Below are 19802 nucleotides of genomic sequence, written 5' to 3' on the forward strand. Positions count from 1 at the left end.
CTAAACTCAACAATGATTTTTAAACCTTTGTTTTTCATTGGAAAGCGGAAAGTTTTGTATTTTACTTCGTCAACAACCATATCGGTGAATTAGCATTTGTTACGCAAACACTGGTTTGTAAATCTGAGAAAACTTCGCCCATGTAAAGTCTAGCGATATAGATCAAGGACCAACTAAAACGAAGGACCCGACTACCAGAGCTGCGCAGCCGAATTTTAACCAGTAGTAAAGTGACAGCAAACCATTGTCACTGAACGTCTACAAAAGCTTTTCAGTTTCTACACGGTTACCCAAACTGACGTCATGTGAAAGACGGGACTTTCCTTTTTGATCACCCGCTTAAAACCATGTTTATTTGTTAAAACCTAGAATCTCTGCCAGTCTAAAGCGTTGGTGTTTTTGCCTTGGATCTCCACAACTTTGATACAACGACACAAGTTTCTAATGCAATGGGTAGCTTTAATGATCAAAAGATTGAAAACATGGCATAGAAAATAATAGGTTGATGCGACTGCATGTTCATGTCAACAGTGCCAGCAGAGGTCAGCAAACACTTGAAAGTAACAAAAGTTGTAAGGACATTGCACAGTGGTTCAAGAGACGAAACTTAACGTGCACAGGTTATGTGATGCGTTCTCACTAAATTCAGGAGTTCAGACTTAGTTAGAAAAGGACAAGCATCGCGATCAGCTTGTAATAAAGATCGCATGACGGAACAATTGCATGCTGAGACACGCAGAAGGTAAAGGTCGCTATAAAGGCCGCGGTTTGTGGAGTCCTTTAACATTGGCGTCCAATTCTGGTTCGTGACTGACTTGACTAGGTGCCCAGTCCCCTAGATTGACATTCCTCTCCAACTTAGCGACGCGATGAGTCAGCTTGTGCTTGATCGTGAATCCGCTGTAAAAATCCAGCTGACTCAGCACCAACACAACTTGCCTGAAGAAAAAATGACGTCATTAACATCCGGTGTCGTCACTAATGTAGTAAAATAAAGAGAAAAATAACTCGATCCTCGGAGGTGTGCTTTGGAGAAGGAGTCGTGTAGTCAGCATGTCAGAGTCAGTGATACAACGAACCTGTGCAACGGCGGAACTGCGTCCTTGGTTTGAAGGCTCCCTCTGGTGGACACAACATTCGACGACTCGCTGCAATCACATTTCACCTGGAACACGTGATCAGGATGTCTGTTCTCGACGACGATAATGAGTCCGGCCCAGCCCCTGGTTAGTTGGTAGCACGCCACGCCCTCGCGGATCTGAAAATCAGCGACATCTTATAATGACGTCACCTTTTATGACACAACAATTTCATCGGAGATCTCACATTGTTCTCTTCTCCACGATTCAGTGCAAGTTGGATGACGGTGTCCGCCAGCAATCCTTCTATTTTGTCACAATACTCGAGCGCGATCGGCTTGCTGCTGTGGAGAGCAAGCACGTACTTCGGAAGGACCGGATCCTCTGAAGGAAACCTCGTCGCTGTTGAAGATTTATGGTTAAACGAAAGCATTCCTCAAAATGCAAACAAAACTAAGTAGCCACAACCCGGTAAATCACATCCACTACAGCAGTAGTTGAGCAGTTAACAATGCAAGCAAGCATCAAACAATAGACTTTCAATAAAGATTAAACTGTATGCAAGTTCCTACCCTGGGCTCCCATGAAGCCGGACAACCAGTGATTGAATGCGAGGCAAATGACCAGATAGTTGCCGGCGTCCAAGAAACAATTGCACGGCAGATGTTTCTTGGTCTGTCATGTTAAGATCGTTGGTTGTGAGAAAGATCGAAGTGAGGTGAGTGAGGCAAACACTTGATTAATTTTCTACGGCAATGTACAAATATCTCTACCTGTCTCCTGCCACAAGCCACCAGTCTGCCCAATGTACAGCTCCTGTTCGTTTCCGACTTATTTGAACGATAGACACATATGCAAGTGTCCACTGGATGGCGATCAGACCCTTCTTGTGTTCTAACCAATTGATTCAACGTTAAGAGCAAAGTTGTTGCAAAGCGCGGTAAGATTGTGATGGAGAGACAAAAACTTTTAACCTGATGAGTCAACCTACCTTGAGACCTGCTGGAAGAGGCTCAATTCCAGCTCGGTACGCTCGAATACCGTCAGGAAAAATCCTCGGAGGGGTTGCGCTGCAGAATTGGGGAATTCTCCTTTCACCCTGACCTCAATCCAGTCATTGCCGTATATTTTGCAGATGTCAACGCAGTCGAAGTATCTGTGACCAGATTGCAATATTAAACATTACATGAAAGTATAAAATATAAAATTGAACACAAATGCTTACTTCATCACGTCTTCCAGCGTCATCCAAAACGTTCCGTCTTGTGACCGATAAGGAAGAAGCCGATTGGTTAGTTCCGGATTTTCCCTCCATTGTTGAGATCCATCCGACCAATCACCTTTCCAGGAATACTGACCCCACGGATTTCTGAGCTGGATCAATCTAGGATGACGACGTGGTGATAAAATGGTTGAACTACGCCAAGCGCAATTTTATTAAAGTTTTAACGACTGTGAATCAAACAAACAGTCGAGAAGTTGTGTCAAGACAAGAACAAGTTCACTTTGAATGAAGCCGACCTCACAACCGATGTGTCCCGCAGATGCTCGTGAGTGACGCGAAGAACGCTGTACGCGTGCCGTGGCCGTAATCCTTTCTCGTGATATTCGGTTTCATTGATGTCCATGTTACCGCTGCCACAAGAGGCGCCCATGAGGAAGCCGGCCTCCATCGAACTGAGAAGTTTTGCCCAAATCATGTCGGGGTCCAACCCCTCCGTGTCACTTCCTGCTTAAACAGGAAGTGGTTTACATCTGGTATTTCGCAGCTTACTTCACACTTTCACAGTATACAGAGCAGTTGATTAATGCAGGAAACAGGCTCCAATAATAACTGAGCCAACACTGAAGAAACAAACTTATCTTTTAATTCACAATTTCAGACAAAAGTTAAAAAAAGAATCACAAAAACCCTCTTTATAATGAACTAATAAACAACATCAGCCGATGTACTTGATCAACTGATAAATTTACCAAACTTACTGCTTTTCTGAAGAGGTACGCTCTCACACGGGGCACCAGTGAGTGTCGCAAGGCCCTCTAGTGATCGACCAGCCTGCAACGCCTCGTAGCATCCGTGCAGCTTGGCCAGAGCTTTTTCTATCAGTGGAACCCACAATTGTTGTCTCCGAGACTAAAAATTGAGATTTTTCATTGGAATTATAATAAGTTCCATATTATTTGTTAACTGCACAAAGTTACTCCAGATCGGTGCAAAAAATTGATTCAACAGTCATTCATTTTAACGAAGATGAACAACAGACTAAGCACTCAAGGGTGAGTCACCTGAGAATAGAGCAGCTTCCCGCGGTCATTGCACGGCAGAAGGTCGTCGACAATGACGGTGTGCCAGACACCAGATTTACACAAACGCACCACGTAGACTCCTTCTTCGTTCGTTTCCTTGGTAACCATGACATGCTTGAGCAGATCTGGTCGTTCTGCGAGCACAGAGAGGCCGCTGAGGAACCTGATGAAGCAAAAATATTGCTGGGTTTGTGAGAATTCAATCTAAGTACGAAGTTTTGAGATAATAAATTTGAACATAACCGTTTGCGACCAGCTGAGGAAACTGAATAATGTTATGTGTCCAGCACCCTTCAAACTTTGGCCAATCCTGCATTAACTACTATATTGGTGCCGCATACTTGTCATTGATGAGTTCGTAATATTAGGTAGGGATACAAATAATAACTCAACTAACATCTTATTAATAAGTTAATCTAGTAATGATCTTTTGTGAAGTTGAACTGTCTTCACCTACCAGCAATTGCCAAGTATTCCTTGCTTTATGTCGGATGGTTGTGGATTGTCTTGAAAAACCTTCCATGGCGACGAATGTTCGCCTGTCATTATCTGAATTTATGAATTTGAAAAACATTTAGTACAGAAGTTGCACAAAGTTATCCTTTATGACGCAACAATCGTCACCTCGCTAGGTCGTAGCCATTGGCAGTTAGACAGAGCCGATGTGCTGGACGGAAAATTTAAAGAACTTTGATGAGGACGAAATTCATCATCAATAAAATCAATGTTATGCTGCAATAAAATACGCTGATATAAAGAAAGAAAGCGTCCGTGTATAGTAGACCAGTGTCAGGTTAAAACAAGACGACGGCACTACGATGCATGCAAGGACGTTGTTATCACAAACTGCACCTCACGACAAATTCTCTTGATGTCTTCAACGGTGCTCATAGCTTCTCTGTAAGCTTCACGACGCTGCTGGTCCATACTTACACTTCCTAGATATCCCTGAGGCTGCAAAGTGCTTTGAAGATTCTAGAAACAGATTGTTCCTGTCACAATATCACAGCTTGCTTCAGTGCATTTCACAATCATACAAACAGGAAAGGATTAACACAAGATATCATTACACGCTCACAGACAGAAGTAACCAAACAGGGAAGACTGACATTTATGATTTTATGCTCAAGCTATTAACATTATACTAATACAATATACATTATGTGTAACATAAATGTATTTATAAATATAATTGCATTAGATTTGGCCACTCACACCACCAGAACACAACAGATTCAATGAAACACAAAATGTGTCAATTTATTATCACAGCATCATATTAATAAAAATGCTTAAATTGAAACTAATTTCCACTCCAATCTAAACGAGCTCCGCAACAAACCTTCATGCAACGTGAAAATAAACACTTACAACAGAGCTTCCTGTGCTGGGCCCCGGTGAAATGTTTTGAAATAAAAGAGCAGGCTGTGAAGAAGGCGCAGGATCTTAACACAAATTTAATTGAGTGTGCATTAACACATAATATAATCATGTTGGGCAAAGCAGACTAGAATAATTAACGTATGTTATTAGGATGATTACAGAAGCAATGACCCATTTCCAACACAACTCTATACACCATTATCCTAATCATGGTATGGCTTATACACAAATAGAATAAAGAACTCACCTTGAGGCTGCGGCATTCTTGGCAAATCTGCTGCAATAAAACCTTGTGGACAGGCAGTGTTGCACGCTTCACATGACCTTGAAGTTGCAGGATTGGCGAGGGTGCAGACGGCACATTCCCAGCTTTGTCAAGTTTAAAAACACTTTGTTATATTGCAATTAAGTCAACGTGAAGACAAATTAAAAGTATGTCCAGTGCAACTGCAACTTGACAACAACAATCATATTGTAAGCTTGTATGTTACTGCACAATTAGCTACAGAAATTTTTGACAATACAAAGAAGCGTACTCCGGCAGGAAAGCTTTGGACTGAGATTCTAATCTAGATGATGTTCGTGTAGCATCACTCGCTGGCTGCATGGAAGAAGAGGCATCAGCGCCATGGGTAGGACTGTCGGGAAATCGCGAAGACATGCAAACACTGCAGTGTATAAACTCATGGTGGTTGGTGACTGTACATTGAACACACTGCCAACTGGTCTGCATGTCAGGGTCATTTTCTGTTCAAAAATACAAAACATACGTTCCATCTAAAACAAAACTTTTGATAGCTTCTGCTACTGGCTGGTAAGATCAAATGGTAAAATTAAGATAATATTAATACAGTAGAATTCGCCTATAGTGACACCTGAAGGGACCGCAGAAAAAGTGTCACTATAAGCGAAGTGTCACTATAGACGAAGTCAAAGTAAAATGGCCGCAGATGACTACAGTAGAACTCGCATATAACGGACCAGTCGGGACCAGCGAAATTCGTCCGTTATATATACAAGGTATTTTACATTGTTTTCCTCAAAGGGACTGGAGAATTAGTCGGTTGTATACGGTTATCCGTTATATACGTGTCCATTATATGCAAGTTCTACTGTACATAGCGATTGTTGAATCAGCTACTTCAGTATGGTACAATACAAAACTATACAATAGGCTACTGTCAGAGCTACTACTTTCTGCAGCTTTCACGACTTCATATCTTTCCTTCAACGAATACGCTCTTCTCTTTAGTGGCATTGTACAAACTTAGAAATTTGTGCTAGATCGACAAACTATACAATGACAATTAACCTGGCTTATGCGGAGAGAACTGAGATCACAACTCACAAAAACAAAAGAAGGGAACTAGCCTAGCAGCCACAGTAGCCTACGCTTTTATTACATCACAATTATGAAGCCTGCTCATGAACCTTTTCTATCATCTTGCTTGCGCATGGATAAAGTATATATTGTTGCATCACAAACTAACGAGTGTCCTTATATGGAAATTTTTGAGCCCAAGGGACAGAAATGTGGTGTCACTCTAAGCAAAGTGTTCTTATACACGAAGTCACTATAGGCGAAGTCATTTCTATGCAAAACATATGGTTTTCAAACGGGACTTTGCAACAGGTGTCATTATAGGCGAAGTGTCAATATAGCCAAAGTCACTATAGGCGAATTCTACTGTATAGAAAAATTGATCAAAATATCACCAAGTCGTCAATGATCAAACCTGTGCCAAAATGGTCATCGACAAGAATAATTTCTTCTTCATTGCCACCATTTGATGTTGCACCGTTGACTTCACTTTGTGCTATGGAGTTGTTGTGCAAGTCTTGGTGGCTGGGAGATATTTGCTCAGGGTCCGGCTGCATACTTGAGAAGAATCTGCTATGATTCATTTCAGAAAAAGTTCCGACAGAATGCTCATTCAAACTGTTATTCTGTTGATTCGATGATGTCATCATTCTTGTTCCATAGAGATCATCGTCACTGTCGGTGTCGACAGAGACTTGGCCGATTCGTTCCATTATTGTCTGGTTGCTGAGGTCTGATGTGTTGGCTGAAGTTGATGAAGTATTAATTTCTTCAGTATTTTGACCAATGCTGTTGTTTATGTTCATATTCTGCGAGGGACAGTCCGTGAAGGGCACGTTGTTGTCATTCGGCAACGAAGGTACCGGCATATCGAGCAGAGAAGTTTCGTTCTCCGTTCTTTTTCTCCTACTTCCACCACTTGGTGGTGTGTTTTGCAATGAATGAGACATATTGTTTCTTCCGTTCCATTGAAAATTGTTGTCGGGAGTAGATGAGGCAGCAAAGTCTCCACTGGGATTATCTTCGAAAGAAATCAAGTTGCCGACCGTCTGTTCATTTTGCGAAGACATCGATACTTGGCCAACCTCAGGCATGGGTAGAGCGGGTATTGTGGGGTAGGTGAAAACCTTTGGGGCTTCACACACCAAACATCTGTTTTGAACATTTGGATTTAGAAAAGTACATTTTGAGCATTCCCATTCGCCAGCAGCATTCATTTTTGCTCAAAAATCCGTTTTAAAATTTTCTTACAAAATTTCTTCTACAACTTATGAAACAATTTTCTACGCAGATCTTGAACCTTATAGCACAGGCTGAAGAAGAGAAACATGAAGGTTTATGATTGGGATTATTTCTAATACTTCCAAAGTTATATACATCAGCAAACTAGCAATGGTTTGCAGCAAGATTACTTTACTGTTAAATATTACAGAATAGTGTTAACATACATCCATAGACCAGGTTGGCTTCGAATGACAATGTATAAAGACATTTAATTACTTTTAGCTAAATTGTCAATATTGCCTGTTAGTTATCAACACATCGTGCATGTTGGTGACTAACGTCTTGCGTCTTTTTGTCATGTCTTTGCACGAAAACATAATCATGAGAACACAATCAATTATGATGTAACCATGTGGTGTTGCACAACAAATCATGTTTAATTTAAACTTTCACAATTGGTGAAATATTCAAGGACCAGACCATAAGTTCGCCGTTTACAAATCCCCGAAACAACACGTCTTAAAATCACATTCAATGCAGCCCAATTACAACAATAACGTGGCACTATACCTGATAATATCGAACACAAGATGCATTTAATTCCATCCAGACACACAGGTCGGTTCCATCTTGATGGTGACACAACGCTTATGTCCTGCCAAACTATCAGCCCAACTTTTGTTTTTTATTAAATGTGTTTAAATTACGTGTTTTTGTGTTAAATTATGTTTTAATAATGTGTTTATAATTTGGGATTGGTGGCCGTGCTGACGCTAATATCTTTTTTACATTCTCTGATTGGTCTGTAATGCATGTTTTTGCCCTCGAGGCCTTATTACATTTTTCCTGTTTAATAGTGGAAATTATTGTCTAATGCTACGAATATGTTTGCGACCACCTGCGTCAGCACAACTTTTTTCGTCCCCATGTTGAAGACGAAAAATAAAGTAAATGAATGAATAAAAATGTAATTGTGAGCCTGCTGTTGAGACTTTCAGGCTAGACATGACTTCTTATAGACCCTTTACGAGTTATGGAAGCCATTTTTTAAACGGCAAGATTTATTCAATTGTTTATACAATGGAAAGCATTAACCCATTTTGAATCTTTTCAAATTTTTTTGAAAGTGATCCAGGCATCGGATTTTAAATATTTCACTACAGCGAGCCGCATACGAATTACTTTACACGATAAAACAATAATGGGAAAAATTTTTCTCACTTGTTTTTTACCGTGGTTTGAATCCTATACGCACTGGATTTGTTCGATATGACGTCATGGTACGTGGTCAAAAAATTAAGAATCATTGGGTCTAGGCTAGTATACAAGCACACAGCCACAAGATGCCTTTATACACTAGACCCCAGCTACATAAACTATGTCGTCATCTGGTTGTGCACTTGTGTACCAGACCTGAATTATTTCCTCATAATTGCTTTTCTAGTTATTACCTCATAATTCCTTCGCACTCAGACCTTCAAGTCGGAGAGAAATACAGGGAGACACTTGTTCTGTCATTTAAGGCCACAATTTACCCAAAGTAAATTCACAAAGACATCCGCGGTTAGCCAAATCACCCAACTTAGTCAACACCTTCAAAAAAACTTGGGAGGCATTCTTTCCACGGTGATTTCCCCGGGCTAGTTTCAAAGCAGAAAGTTTTTGTATAAGAAAAAGCTGCAAACTGGAAAAACATTAACCGCCAGTAGCAAGTGACAAAAATGGTTATTATTGAAATTTTTCAATACTACCAATGCATCAAAATAAAACTTGAGTTGAACGAATTTTTGTATAATGTGACCATTTTACGGCGACATCGCTATGAGTCATTACCCTACAAGTGGTTCGATGAAGCGTATCCTTCCTGTTCAACTCAACTTGCTATGGTGAGTCGCTACTTTCTTGCTAACAGCTCACTACGGTTGTGTTGCTCGCCGCCTTACGCGCAAAGATTGCTGTAAGTTGAAGGCAAACTGCAGTTTTTTAAAACTTGATTACTGCGTGGTAAGTTGATTATTTCAAATTCATAGTTGATAGGTAGTTAGAGGCTTCACTACGGCGTACACCGTAAAAACAGGCTCTTAAAACAGCTGCTGCGAAACAGGTTTGCAACTTACATAGCTTGCAAGTTATCGCATCTGGACAAAGTTTCTGGCTAAAATGTGTATTCATTTAATTAAATAACTAAACTCGTTATTTTTCATTTTTCTCGTGCGGTAATTTAAAGGCGTTGACAACAAAAAGTCGAAATCATTGCCACCATTGATTTTCTTGCAGGCTTGCAGAAGAACTTGGAACTGAATGTAGTGAAACTCGTAGACTTATCCTAAATGTAATTGTTGATTACGCGTTATTGACTGAAAGACACGAAGTAGGTCTTCGTGAATAACACTCAATGTAAAATGGATTCTGTATAACTGGCAAAGCTTAACCCTAATGCATGTAAGAAGGTAGGAAGAAATATCCCAAGTACGTGCTGAAGAAGGCTTTAAAGAAAGATTAGCACCGCCAAAAAGTTGCTTGAAAAATGCTGTGAAATGCATGGCAGTATGTGAGGCTGGACGATGCGCCCATTTCTACTCGCCATAGGTTGTGTTTACCAGCCCTTTGGCTATAATTTGCAAATATATGTGATGTATAGGTAGTATCACTAAGGTACTGTCTCATATGCTTTATGATTGAGACGTGACTTCGCTCACGCCGCTTTGAAACACAAATTGGCGACAATATTAAATGTCACTTTGAGTGCGCATATCCGTCCAAGCTAGCAAACTTCTTCATATTTGCGTAGATTGCTCTTTATAGTTTGATGATGATTGGGAAATGGTTTAAGCTGAAATCGACAAAGGTTGGCGTCATCTCCTTGCTTCTGATTGGCGCTGGCTTCACGCGTTTTAGTGAGGCAGGTAGCACCGATGACGTTGATCTGAAAAGTACAAGTTTCATCGCGTCGCTTAAAAATGACGCAAGAATGAAAGCGCGGCGACCTCCGCAAAGAGTGGGTGAGGGTTTTTATCAGAATTCTACGTCACCAATGTCAATTCTCGTACAAGGTTGAATTTACCCCGAGATTTACGTTGGTTTAAGCTTTGACGTGAATTGAGGATGGATTCAGCTTCTGGTTAAGACCAGATGACGTCTAAAATATAATAAACATCTTAAGACTTCAGTTTTAAATTGATTTCAATCTGACTTCACTCTTTCCAGCCGTGGTGGGCGGAGGTATCGGTGGTTCATCGGCGACTTATTTCTTACGTCATTTATTTGGAAATGACGTCAAAGTGGATTTGTTTGAGCCGAGCGGAAGGTTATGTGGTCGCGTAGCAACGGTTGACGTAGCAGGGCGCAGTTACGAAAGTGGAGGAAGTGTTATTCACGACAAAAACTTCTACGCGAAGGCCATCGCGAAGAATTTTGGTAACAAATAATAAATTCCCTTCCAACTATTAAATAACTGATTCAACTTTCTCGCTTTTCCTGACCGATATATGCTCTTCGCTGCCTCTGGTGGATTGATAATTTTATTACCAGGGCTGAAGGAAGTGAATGACGACACCGGAAATGGAAGATTAGGATTCTTTGATGGGGAGGAGTACGTGCTTGAAACGAGTCCCTGGTATCTTATCACTCTTTTCCGGATGTTGTGGGCTTTTGGACTTGACCTGTTCCGCTTGAAATCGGTTGAGAGCGAATTCATGAACAAGTTTATCGGGTGATGTCTTAATAGTTACCTTGTAGTTTTAAATACAGACGAATTCAGTTAATTTTATGGTTCCACGACATATGGCCGCGGGAAAATGACCGCGAACAAACTCACCGGGGACAACTGAACGTGACGTAAGTTGACCGCGAACAAACTGACTGTGATGTAAATTGACCGCGAACAAACTAACCGGGAACAGACTTACCGGAATGAAAATTGACCGGGAGGTAAATTGACCGTGGGAGTCCTGACGTACAGCTTCAATCTGACAATTTACTTAACTAAAGTGTCCATTGTTATTGCAATGAGTCCATTGTTACTACATGAGATAGGCTACAACGCATTGTTTCATAATCTCATCAAACAACTCGTCTAGACCGGGAAAATGCATGTAACAATAGGAAATCTATGAATAAAGGTGAAAAACCCGTAGGGTCACCCTACACCCTACAAGGGGCCAAAAAACTCTACGAGTGGCAACCTTGACTGCAATACACATACTAAATTACTAAATTGGATAGTGACTAGATAGCGACTAGAATACTAGATAGTGAATTAGAATTTTGACCTTTTGACGGCCAATTTGTCGCCGGTTAATTTGATCGCCGGCCAATTTATCGACGGTTAATTTCATCGCCGGCCAGTTTACGTCACGGTTAATTTGATCGCCGGCCAATTTGTTGCCGGTCAGTTGTCCACTACCAGTTGTCGCCGGTGAGTTTGTTCACGGCCATATGTCGTGATCCCAATTTTATACCGTATAATGGCACAATGATTAAGTCCCAAACCATAGCCAACCATTTGTTAAGACAATACTGCGATTTATCACATAATCCGGTTAAATGCATAGAAACAAAATCGGTTTAACCGAAACCTTTATCGCTGATTCAAGTGACAGAAACAATTGAAGTAAATCTTGAACTCGCATATTTGCATCAGCATCTACAATCTTCACAAACAAGGACAAAGTTTTTCTTCAGTCAAAGACCTTCTGCATGCGACTGGCGGAGATACCTTTGTAAACTCCACGGAGGTAAGTTGGAGCAAATGCAACTCGCACTAAAATAGTAATTTTTAGCGGTTCCTTGCAGGACCCGGTCATAAACATCTAATATAACGCAGATAACGTCATGCGAGTTGTTCAGGGAAAAGGGCATCGGAGACAGAATGATTGATTGGTTGGTCAACGGTGGATTGAGAGCGAACTATGGACAGGATTGTCACGTCAACGGCTTTGTCGGTAAGTGACGTATGAATGACGTCATTGGCTCATAGTACTTGATAACTTCCAGATTTTCCGCTAGGTTGCGTTTCGATGGCCGGAATACAAAGTACTTTATGGGCGGTAGATGGCGGTAACAAGCAGTTGTGTGAAAAACTTGTGGAAAGTTCAAAATGTAACGTTTTGTCTGAAAGAGTTACCACGGTGAGAAAAACTTCAAGTGGTCGCTTCAGCGTTGACACTGAAAACACAACAAACAGGTTTGTCGAGTCGCTTTCATCAACTTCCTTTTCCACTTCAAATCAACGTCTAGCTTATGACGTAGAATATTGTCTTCAACGTCAGATTCTACGATTTAGTAGTCATAGCGACGCCGATCAACCGTGACAAGTCAAAGATTGACGTCAGCGGGGCTTGCGGGGAGGGGGTGGCGGTCCCATCAGCGACAGAAGATAAAAGACATTACCGGTAGGTCAGCTAAAGTGTTGAGTGTTACGTCGAGGTGAAGCTCACACTCACACTGTCATCGCAGTCGGACTGTGGCCACGTTTGTGAAGGGAAAACTCAACCGAACTCTTTTCAACTGCGATTCTCTGCAATCCTGCCCAGAATCTTCCCTCATGACGAATGGAAATTTATTTTACCGGTAGGTGGCGTTGTGGTTACGGTGAGGCTTAACTCTTTGATCATCGTCCAGATTATTTCTCATCTTTTTGGAAGTTGAATTTTTTCATTTTGTTTCAGATAAATTTTTTACATCATCGCATCTTTCAAACTTTTGTCTTCTTTATCTTTAATTTCCATCTCAAGCCAGTTTTGAATGGATTTTTCATCGGTCAACCTTTCTTCGATTTCTGCGTTTCACAAATTGTGGTTGAAAAACTTTTTTATCCCACGTTACCCCGGATCAATAAAACCCGATGCTTTCATTTTCAGGAGCGTGGGACTTCATGTGCCCGTTAACTTCGACCTCAAGAAGGGAGATACGATAGAGACAGGAGTCTACAAAGTATTTTCAACATCTTCGCTCAGCAATGAGCAGATTGCAACCTTGTTTGAAGGTCATAGCGAGGTCAAAGAAGTCGATTGGTTCGCTTACCCCCAATATCAGTGAGTGACGTCATTTGCACAAAATCGCCTGATTTCTGTTCAAACTGTGTAAGATTTTGTCGGCAGTGACTTTTGTTTGTTCCAGGCCACCTGATCGTTTGGAGACATTCGTTCTAAACAGGGAAGGTCTTTATTACGTCAGCCCCGTCGAATGGGCGGCGAGCGCGATTGAAATGTCTCTCATATCGGCCAAGAATGTTGCGCTCCTCGCCTTTAATAATTGGTATGGAATTGAAGAAAATATTTATGCGCGCGGAAAAAATCAAAAAAGCAAAGATAAATCAGAACTTTAATGGAGTAACACCATCTTATAGTTTCCAAATAATTAAGAAACGTTCTGAAATTTTTTGCCTGGACCGAAACTCTATTGGAAACCACGTGAACAACACTTTACATTTTACAACAACAAGTAGTTGCGTGCAAAGACAATCATCGTATATTGTTGCTATTAACTGCAGTTATACTGATGCGTTTGTTGCAGCCCGCCAATGAATCATATGATTGGAGATTTGATTTCTTTAAATAAAATTTCGATTCATTGTAAAATCTGAAATTTGCATTTTAACCAAAACTTGAAACCATGAAACAATTTCAGCTTTTCTGTATAAAACCAATGTTTCGTCATTACACGTCAATCAGCGTTTGAATGATATCGATTCTGCCTTATGTGACGTCATCGTGATGCGTCAAAGTTTAGAGCGTTCTCAGATGAATCCGGAATTGGTTTAAAGTGAGTTGACCTTGATCTTGGTCCATGAACTTGGGCCAGAATCCCGATAATCTGCTGCGTTCTGTTGTTCCTTTGAAATGGCGGGAGTCCAAGTGCGTGACGGTGCAGACTTGATGCATGACAAGGATTGTTGAGTAGCAAGAGAGAGGTCTTTGCGTCTCACTTTAACACAATTTTCCTGTTTTTTCTCCACAATTAACACTCTCTGGTAAATTTTAATAACGACCCGATGACACAACGAGCTCCGAATATTTTCATTGGTTGTGGTGATGTGAAATTTTATAAAAATTATCTTTCAACAGGAAATGGTGACGATCAAACAAACGAGTCTGACGGCGACCTCAGGCCTGATATAATGGTAAAAGAATTAAAAAAAACTCATTAAACAGTTAATTAAGGGCACATCAATACTGGACTATAGAGAAGTTACTTGTCGAGCAAAGATAGGTGAGCACTATCAAAAGTTTTCATGATAAAACCAGATGAAGAGATGAGTGAAATTCTAGAATCGTGCGTTGAAACTAAATGCAAACGTAAGGGCGGTCATCAAAGCTAAATATGGGAGTCGATGAGAGGAAATCGCGGAACCGCGTAGGGCGCGATATTCCATGTGGCGGGAGAGCGACCACGGGAAGTCGGTAAAGAGCCCATCGACACCGATCTCAATGAACACCTCGTATTCTCTGTAGGGGTCCGACCCGTAATCTCGGGCCAAGAACTGATCCTCGTTCCGAAAAGTGTAGGCATGGACCTGATGACGTACATAGACATCTTACAGACTATATTCTATTCCGTAGTTTTATCACTTGTGTGTAATTTAAGATATTATAGCTTCAAAGTAGGAAGGTAGTCTACATATCATTTGAGCTAAAAAACGAAATCACCTCAAGTTGGTAGAAATGAGCTCTGTCTATGAAGTCGCTCGTTTGAATGATTTTCATCGTGTTTGGGTTCACTTGAACGATCGTGTCCTTCGACGTGCCCAAGCCGGAACAAAAGGTCGAGATCTCCGCTAACTTTGTGTTTGTCAGCCCGACCGGAGTAAGATATATCAGCGGCAGTTCTGTTCGACCGGACATGAAGCGTAAACTATCCTCGTCAAATGATTGGACGAAACACGGTGACGTAGCTTCCGTATATCCGTGCCTCTGTAAAGATTCCAACAAAATTTCCTCCATCGTCGTGTTATGAGCGGCCAGGATCGAGTTGAAAAAATCAGGATTTTTTGTTTCCGGGTAAATCCCAATTGTTCTTCCGTTTGTGACGTTTTTCGCCACAGCCACGTATTCGTCGAAGCTCGCCATCGGGAATTCGCCGTTGTAAGTCTGGTCTCGGTAGGATCGATCTTGTTTCTGTGACGTAAGAATTGCTGATAATTTCTTCAAAGCAAATATTACTCTCGAAGCCAGAAAAATTGTGAAGCTTGAAAATATTGATTTTATTGTTTCTGAGGCCTCATGCCTCATGACGGCAATCCACGTTCAGTTCAACTTTATCAAGTTTTCAAAGCTCTGCGGTGTACAGTAGCAGTAAACATAGGTTGCTATCTCGAACATAAGAACCGCAAACAAATCGTCTCGAGTTTGAGTATCCAGCACACTTTCTCATACCGCGATTAAATGAACAGGAATTTAATGGAACGAACATCTCGCTGCGGATTGCACTGGTAAAAAATATTCGAGCTCATTCGAAAACTTAAAAATTTGATGCTTGAGGAAAGGACCTCACTCAGCAAAGCACAACTTTTGAACTAAGCGTGAATAATGACGTCACACACATGCTCACAGCGAAGAAATGCCGCCATTATGTTACATTATTAACTGCGGGGAGTTTAAATAATACAGCCAATAAACTTGTAAGATCGCAGCAACGTAGAGATAACTGAAGACCTTGGTTTGTGTTATATTCTCATATCTACACAATTAAAATTATGACGTAACAAGCATATCGATCACGTAATCACCTTTCTTAAAGTTTTCAGTTCGTCCAGGGTGAAGTCGATTGAGAAATAATCGGTGATTCTCCTGCCGTCGACCCTGTAAGTCTGGACCCGGTCCCGGAATTCAAGGTGTGACGCAACATCGGTCGTGTCGTTGAGCCAGGAGTCGTGAGTGCAAACCAGCAGCAGGTCCTTGACAAAAAGAAAGGAATTAAGTTACAAAGATTAAACAAATCGAGAAATTCAAACCCACAGCGTTTGTCACGATCAAGCAAAGTAAAACAAGACGTCCCAAAACATTATTAGGCTGATGTCTCGCTATGCACCAACCTTGGTGACCGCTAGGTCGCATTCAATGACATCAGCACCTTGTTGTACCGCTAGTTGGTAAGCTTCCACCGTGTGCTCTGGAAGCATACCTAGAGAAGCAATCAAAGCGATTGTATTAAGATGCACAATACTCAGCAACCATTGAGAGCAAGGTACAACGCAGTGATCATGGGAGGTTCGAAACAAGTTTTTCATTTCCTACAGGAAGTTGTCCAGGTCACATCGAAACAACTTAAAGCGAACAACAGTGGTGATACGTCGTGCTGTGATTTGCCCAACGAGGTTGGTGAAATGCATGAACGCATCAGCTCGACAAACACGACCATTGTTTACACAAAGATGACTCACCAGAACTGCCCCGATGCGCGATGTTAAGAGGCCGGTCTGCTGGTAAGCCATCAAGTGACCTCGATAAAGGGCTCAACGCGCTCAAAGAGGCCACACATGTTGCCACGAGTATGAACACTGGAACAAAAAGCGATATTTGCAATGCATCTGATATCAAATTGCTACCTTAAGCTGTACTATTGGTTTGATTCAGAATTTATAATTATTTAACTTTTCAGCCTTTTTAAAAACCTACAACTTTAAAGTAATGGCAAGATCAAGTACCACGGTGAGGTAAAATAAAAGCTACCTGCACTCTTCGCCATTTTGAAGCAATGCTCGACCTTCTCTTTGCCTGGAAATGCCTTGTTTGGTGTTTTCATCGTGTAACGTTTGTTTGCCGTGATGTCGTTATCAAGAAAAAAGAATCGGATAAAGAACGATATAAAAATAGACATCAAATAACTGTTGCACACATTTGAATCGGAACGGAGATTGCCGCCTAGCCCAGATCCTTAATCCAACGGAGTGGAGCCGAGATTAGCTTAATTTGGACAGCATTCGGACAAAGTATGTCTGGCATAAAACTTTCGCATTTTAAGTGGTCTATAGTTGTTGTTATTGGGACCCTTCCAAAACATGCTTTTTCTTCTCCAGCGCGCCCACACCAGCCCGCTTCACAACTTGCAGTTTTAACTTTTCCAAACTGACACCGTTGTACAATCATTACGAATGTGATCACTCATACGTCATCAATGTGATGTGATCTTGTGACGTAAGTCACGTGATCGACATGCCAAACAGTATATTTATCTAATAACAAAGCCTCAATGTGCGCACAATGTTAACTTTATTCTTCGCCAATGCAGAAGTCTTAATGCAATTAGTCATCGCACAAACATCTGGTTTTGAAATAATTGCTCAACGTCCACGGGTAGTCGGTGAAGAATCCATCGACTCCGAGTGGAACAAACTTGTCGTATTCGCGGTATGGGTCGGCACCGTACTGCCAGGCCAGGAACTGACCTTCGTTTTTGAATGTGAAGGAATGAACCTGCGGTGGAATGAAACCGGGTTAAACTTTCAGTCAGGCTGATGGTTAAAATTAGGCGGTGGTAAATACTGGATGATGAATATAGGACGACAGATACTTTATCGTCTTACTTCAAGCCCCGTAGACTAGAAAGGCTTTTATGAGACGATGCTTCTTTTCAATTCGCGTTAAGTTTGTTTTACGCAGTTTTGTAAAATTTCAAAATTTACCTTCAGGTTGTTCGAATGAGCTCTCACCACAAGATCAGTATCTCTGGCGACATCCATCGAGCTGGGATCAACTTCCACAATCAGGTTCTTTTTCACGCCAACACCGTAACAAAATTTTGATAACTCCAACATTTTTCCGTCAGAAATTTCGTCGTTTGTCAAAAACACCAGCGGCAGTTCTGTTCGACAGGACATGAAGCGTAAACTATCCTCGTCAAATGATTGGACGAAACACGGTGACGTAGCTTCCGTATATCCGTGCCTCTGTAAAGATTCCAACAAAATTTCCTCCATCGTCGTGTTATGAGCGGCCAGGATCGGGTTGAAAAATTTGGGAGCTTTCAATTCCGGGTAAATTCCAATTGTTCTCCCGTTTGTGACGTTTTTCGCCACAGCCACGTATTCGTCGAATGTAGCGATGGGGAATTCCCCGTTGTAGGCCTGGTTTCTAAATGAATTTTGTTGGACCTACAAACCAATTCAAGATAAAGAGAGTTAATGAAGCCAACTACAATTTAACCATTAACTATCAGACGTGTCACGTTAAAGGTCGATGGAGCGTAAGAAGGCGACCTGAAAGCAATCGGACTTTGCAATAAGTTACGAGATGTTATTATTAAATTCTCGCACAAGCTTCAAATGACAGCAAATAGATTTGTCTGCTGACGTAGTAGGCCAATACGAGTTGCCAATGCCAATGGAATAAATATTAGAAGATTCCTAACATACTATTTTCTAACAACACCTTTCTAAGAGTTTTAAGTTCTTCCAGAGTGAAGTCGAACGCGAAGTAATCCGTGATGGTGATCCCAAACATCGAAAAAGTCTTCAAACGATCCTGGAATTCCGGATGTGACGCAACATCGGTGGTTCCGTTCAACCAGGGCACGTGCAAGCAGACCAACTGGCGATCCTGGGAAAATAAGTCGGTTAAGCCGAGCAGTGTTATATTTGTGATTCTCTAGGCAGCATCCACCAACCTTGGTGACCGCTAGGTCGCATTCAATGACATCAGCACCTTGTTGTACCGCTAGTTGGTAAGCTTCCACTGTGTGCTCTGGAAGCAGACCTAGGGAAGCACAGGAACAATGCGCTATTAAATAAGTTTCTGAGCTGAAAAAGGAAATGTAAAGCGAAGTGAAGAACCACACAACAGGAAACGAATTTCTGGTTGTTTTAAGCGTTGAAATTCAAAATTTTAACGACGAGTTCTCCAATAACTTTCTTGAAGTAACAACGGTCATCATACAAGACAAATTCAACTACAAGCAAGAATTTAATAAGGCTTTGCTCGTCTCGGCAAACTCTTTCGGAAAACCTGCTGAATCAAATAATCGCTTAGCGTCGTTGTTTTGCTGCGGGCATTTTTTCTCCTACGATAAATATCGAAGTTGAAGGTGAACAGCTTAACTTGGTCAATCTATTCCGCATCGCGAAAGTGCTGAGAGGAAATCCAAGAGAAGTTGCTTTGAAGCTTACTCACCAGAGCTGCCACGGTGGGCGATGATTAGTGGTCGGTTGGTTGGCAAACCATCGATTGGTCGGTTCGGCTTCTGCCATTGCAGGCCGAGCGCGAGCAGAAAGCATCTGGCGACTGAACAGGGACGAGGTTACTCGAGCGTCGTAAATTTTGATGAACATAAATCTAACGTAACAGCATAAAGTTATTTATAACAAGCTGGATTAAACCGAACCTGCTGATTTGAACGTCATCTCTTTCTCCTCTCTGTCTCTTTAGAAATAAAACTTGGAACCGATAACGACCTTGGCAGACAACTGATCAGTAAACTGCTTCAGGCGTAGTACTAACTACTATTGCGTCATAAACGCCACCTCTCCTCACATAATACGACGATAATGACAG

General features: G+C 41.4%; 4 protein-coding genes across 6 annotated transcripts; 1 reads left to right on the forward strand and 3 right to left on the reverse strand.

Moving 5' to 3' along the window:
- Window positions 1-438: 438 nt before the first annotated feature.
- Window positions 439-8367, reverse strand: LOC143466813 (calpain-15-like). 2 transcript variants are annotated; one of them, XM_076964991.1, is made up of 18 exons: window positions 7885-8367; window positions 6506-7242; window positions 5306-5516; window positions 5017-5138; window positions 4758-4831; window positions 4239-4361; window positions 4011-4118; window positions 3844-3935; window positions 3366-3549; window positions 3063-3213; window positions 2601-2808; window positions 2305-2463; window positions 2071-2235; window positions 1853-1973; window positions 1652-1754; window positions 1327-1481; window positions 1080-1258; window positions 439-939 (listed from the first exon to the last, which is right to left on the reverse strand). In XM_076964991.1, exons 1-18 carry the CDS (start codon window positions 7908-7910, stop codon window positions 753-755), a joined length of 3105 nt encoding a protein of 1034 aa, XP_076821106.1. In that variant the 5' UTR covers window positions 7911-8367; the 3' UTR covers window positions 439-752. The 2 variants fall into 2 exon arrangements, with proteins under 2 accessions (XP_076821106.1, XP_076821105.1); XM_076964990.1 differs by lacking the exon at window positions 7885-8367 and having other exon boundaries at window positions 6506-7399.
- A 1706-nt stretch (window positions 8368-10073) lies between these two features.
- On the forward strand, window positions 10074-13844 carry LOC143470949 (prenylcysteine oxidase 1-like). Of its 2 annotated transcripts, none has more exons than XM_076969354.1 (10): window positions 10074-10316; window positions 10522-10731; window positions 10846-11026; window positions 11957-12050; window positions 12140-12257; window positions 12322-12499; window positions 12585-12707; window positions 12772-12885; window positions 13179-13349; window positions 13435-13844. In XM_076969354.1, exons 1-10 carry the CDS (start codon window positions 10124-10126, stop codon window positions 13640-13642), a joined length of 1590 nt encoding a protein of 529 aa, XP_076825469.1. In that variant the 5' UTR covers window positions 10074-10123; the 3' UTR covers window positions 13643-13844. The 2 variants fall into 2 exon arrangements, with proteins under 2 accessions (XP_076825469.1, XP_076825393.1); XM_076969278.1 differs by having other exon boundaries at window positions 10077-10316; window positions 13176-13349; window positions 13435-13841.
- A 70-nt stretch (window positions 13845-13914) lies between these two features.
- Window positions 13915-17378, reverse strand: LOC143471084 (uncharacterized). Its single transcript, XM_076969468.1, has 6 exons — window positions 16986-17378; window positions 16697-16813; window positions 16349-16437; window positions 16043-16210; window positions 14964-15431; window positions 13915-14830 (listed from the first exon to the last, which is right to left on the reverse strand). The coding sequence occupies exons 1-6, from the start codon at window positions 17131-17133 to the stop codon at window positions 14582-14584; spliced, it is 1239 nt and encodes a 412-aa protein (XP_076825583.1). The 5' UTR covers window positions 17134-17378; the 3' UTR covers window positions 13915-14581.
- Window positions 17379-17508: 130 nt separating this feature from the next.
- Window positions 17509-19758, reverse strand: LOC143471164 (uncharacterized). Its single transcript, XM_076969582.1, has 6 exons — window positions 19633-19758; window positions 19422-19532; window positions 18919-19007; window positions 18684-18851; window positions 17939-18406; window positions 17509-17729 (listed from the first exon to the last, which is right to left on the reverse strand). The coding sequence occupies exons 1-6, from the start codon at window positions 19649-19651 to the stop codon at window positions 17559-17561; spliced, it is 1026 nt and encodes a 341-aa protein (XP_076825697.1). The 5' UTR covers window positions 19652-19758; the 3' UTR covers window positions 17509-17558.
- Window positions 19759-19802: the final 44 nt, after the last annotated feature.

The sequence above is a fragment of the Clavelina lepadiformis genome, chromosome 1, assembly GCF_947623445.1.
Source record: "Clavelina lepadiformis chromosome 1, kaClaLepa1.1, whole genome shotgun sequence".
Lineage (NCBI taxonomy): Eukaryota > Metazoa > Chordata > Ascidiacea > Aplousobranchia > Clavelinidae > Clavelina > Clavelina lepadiformis.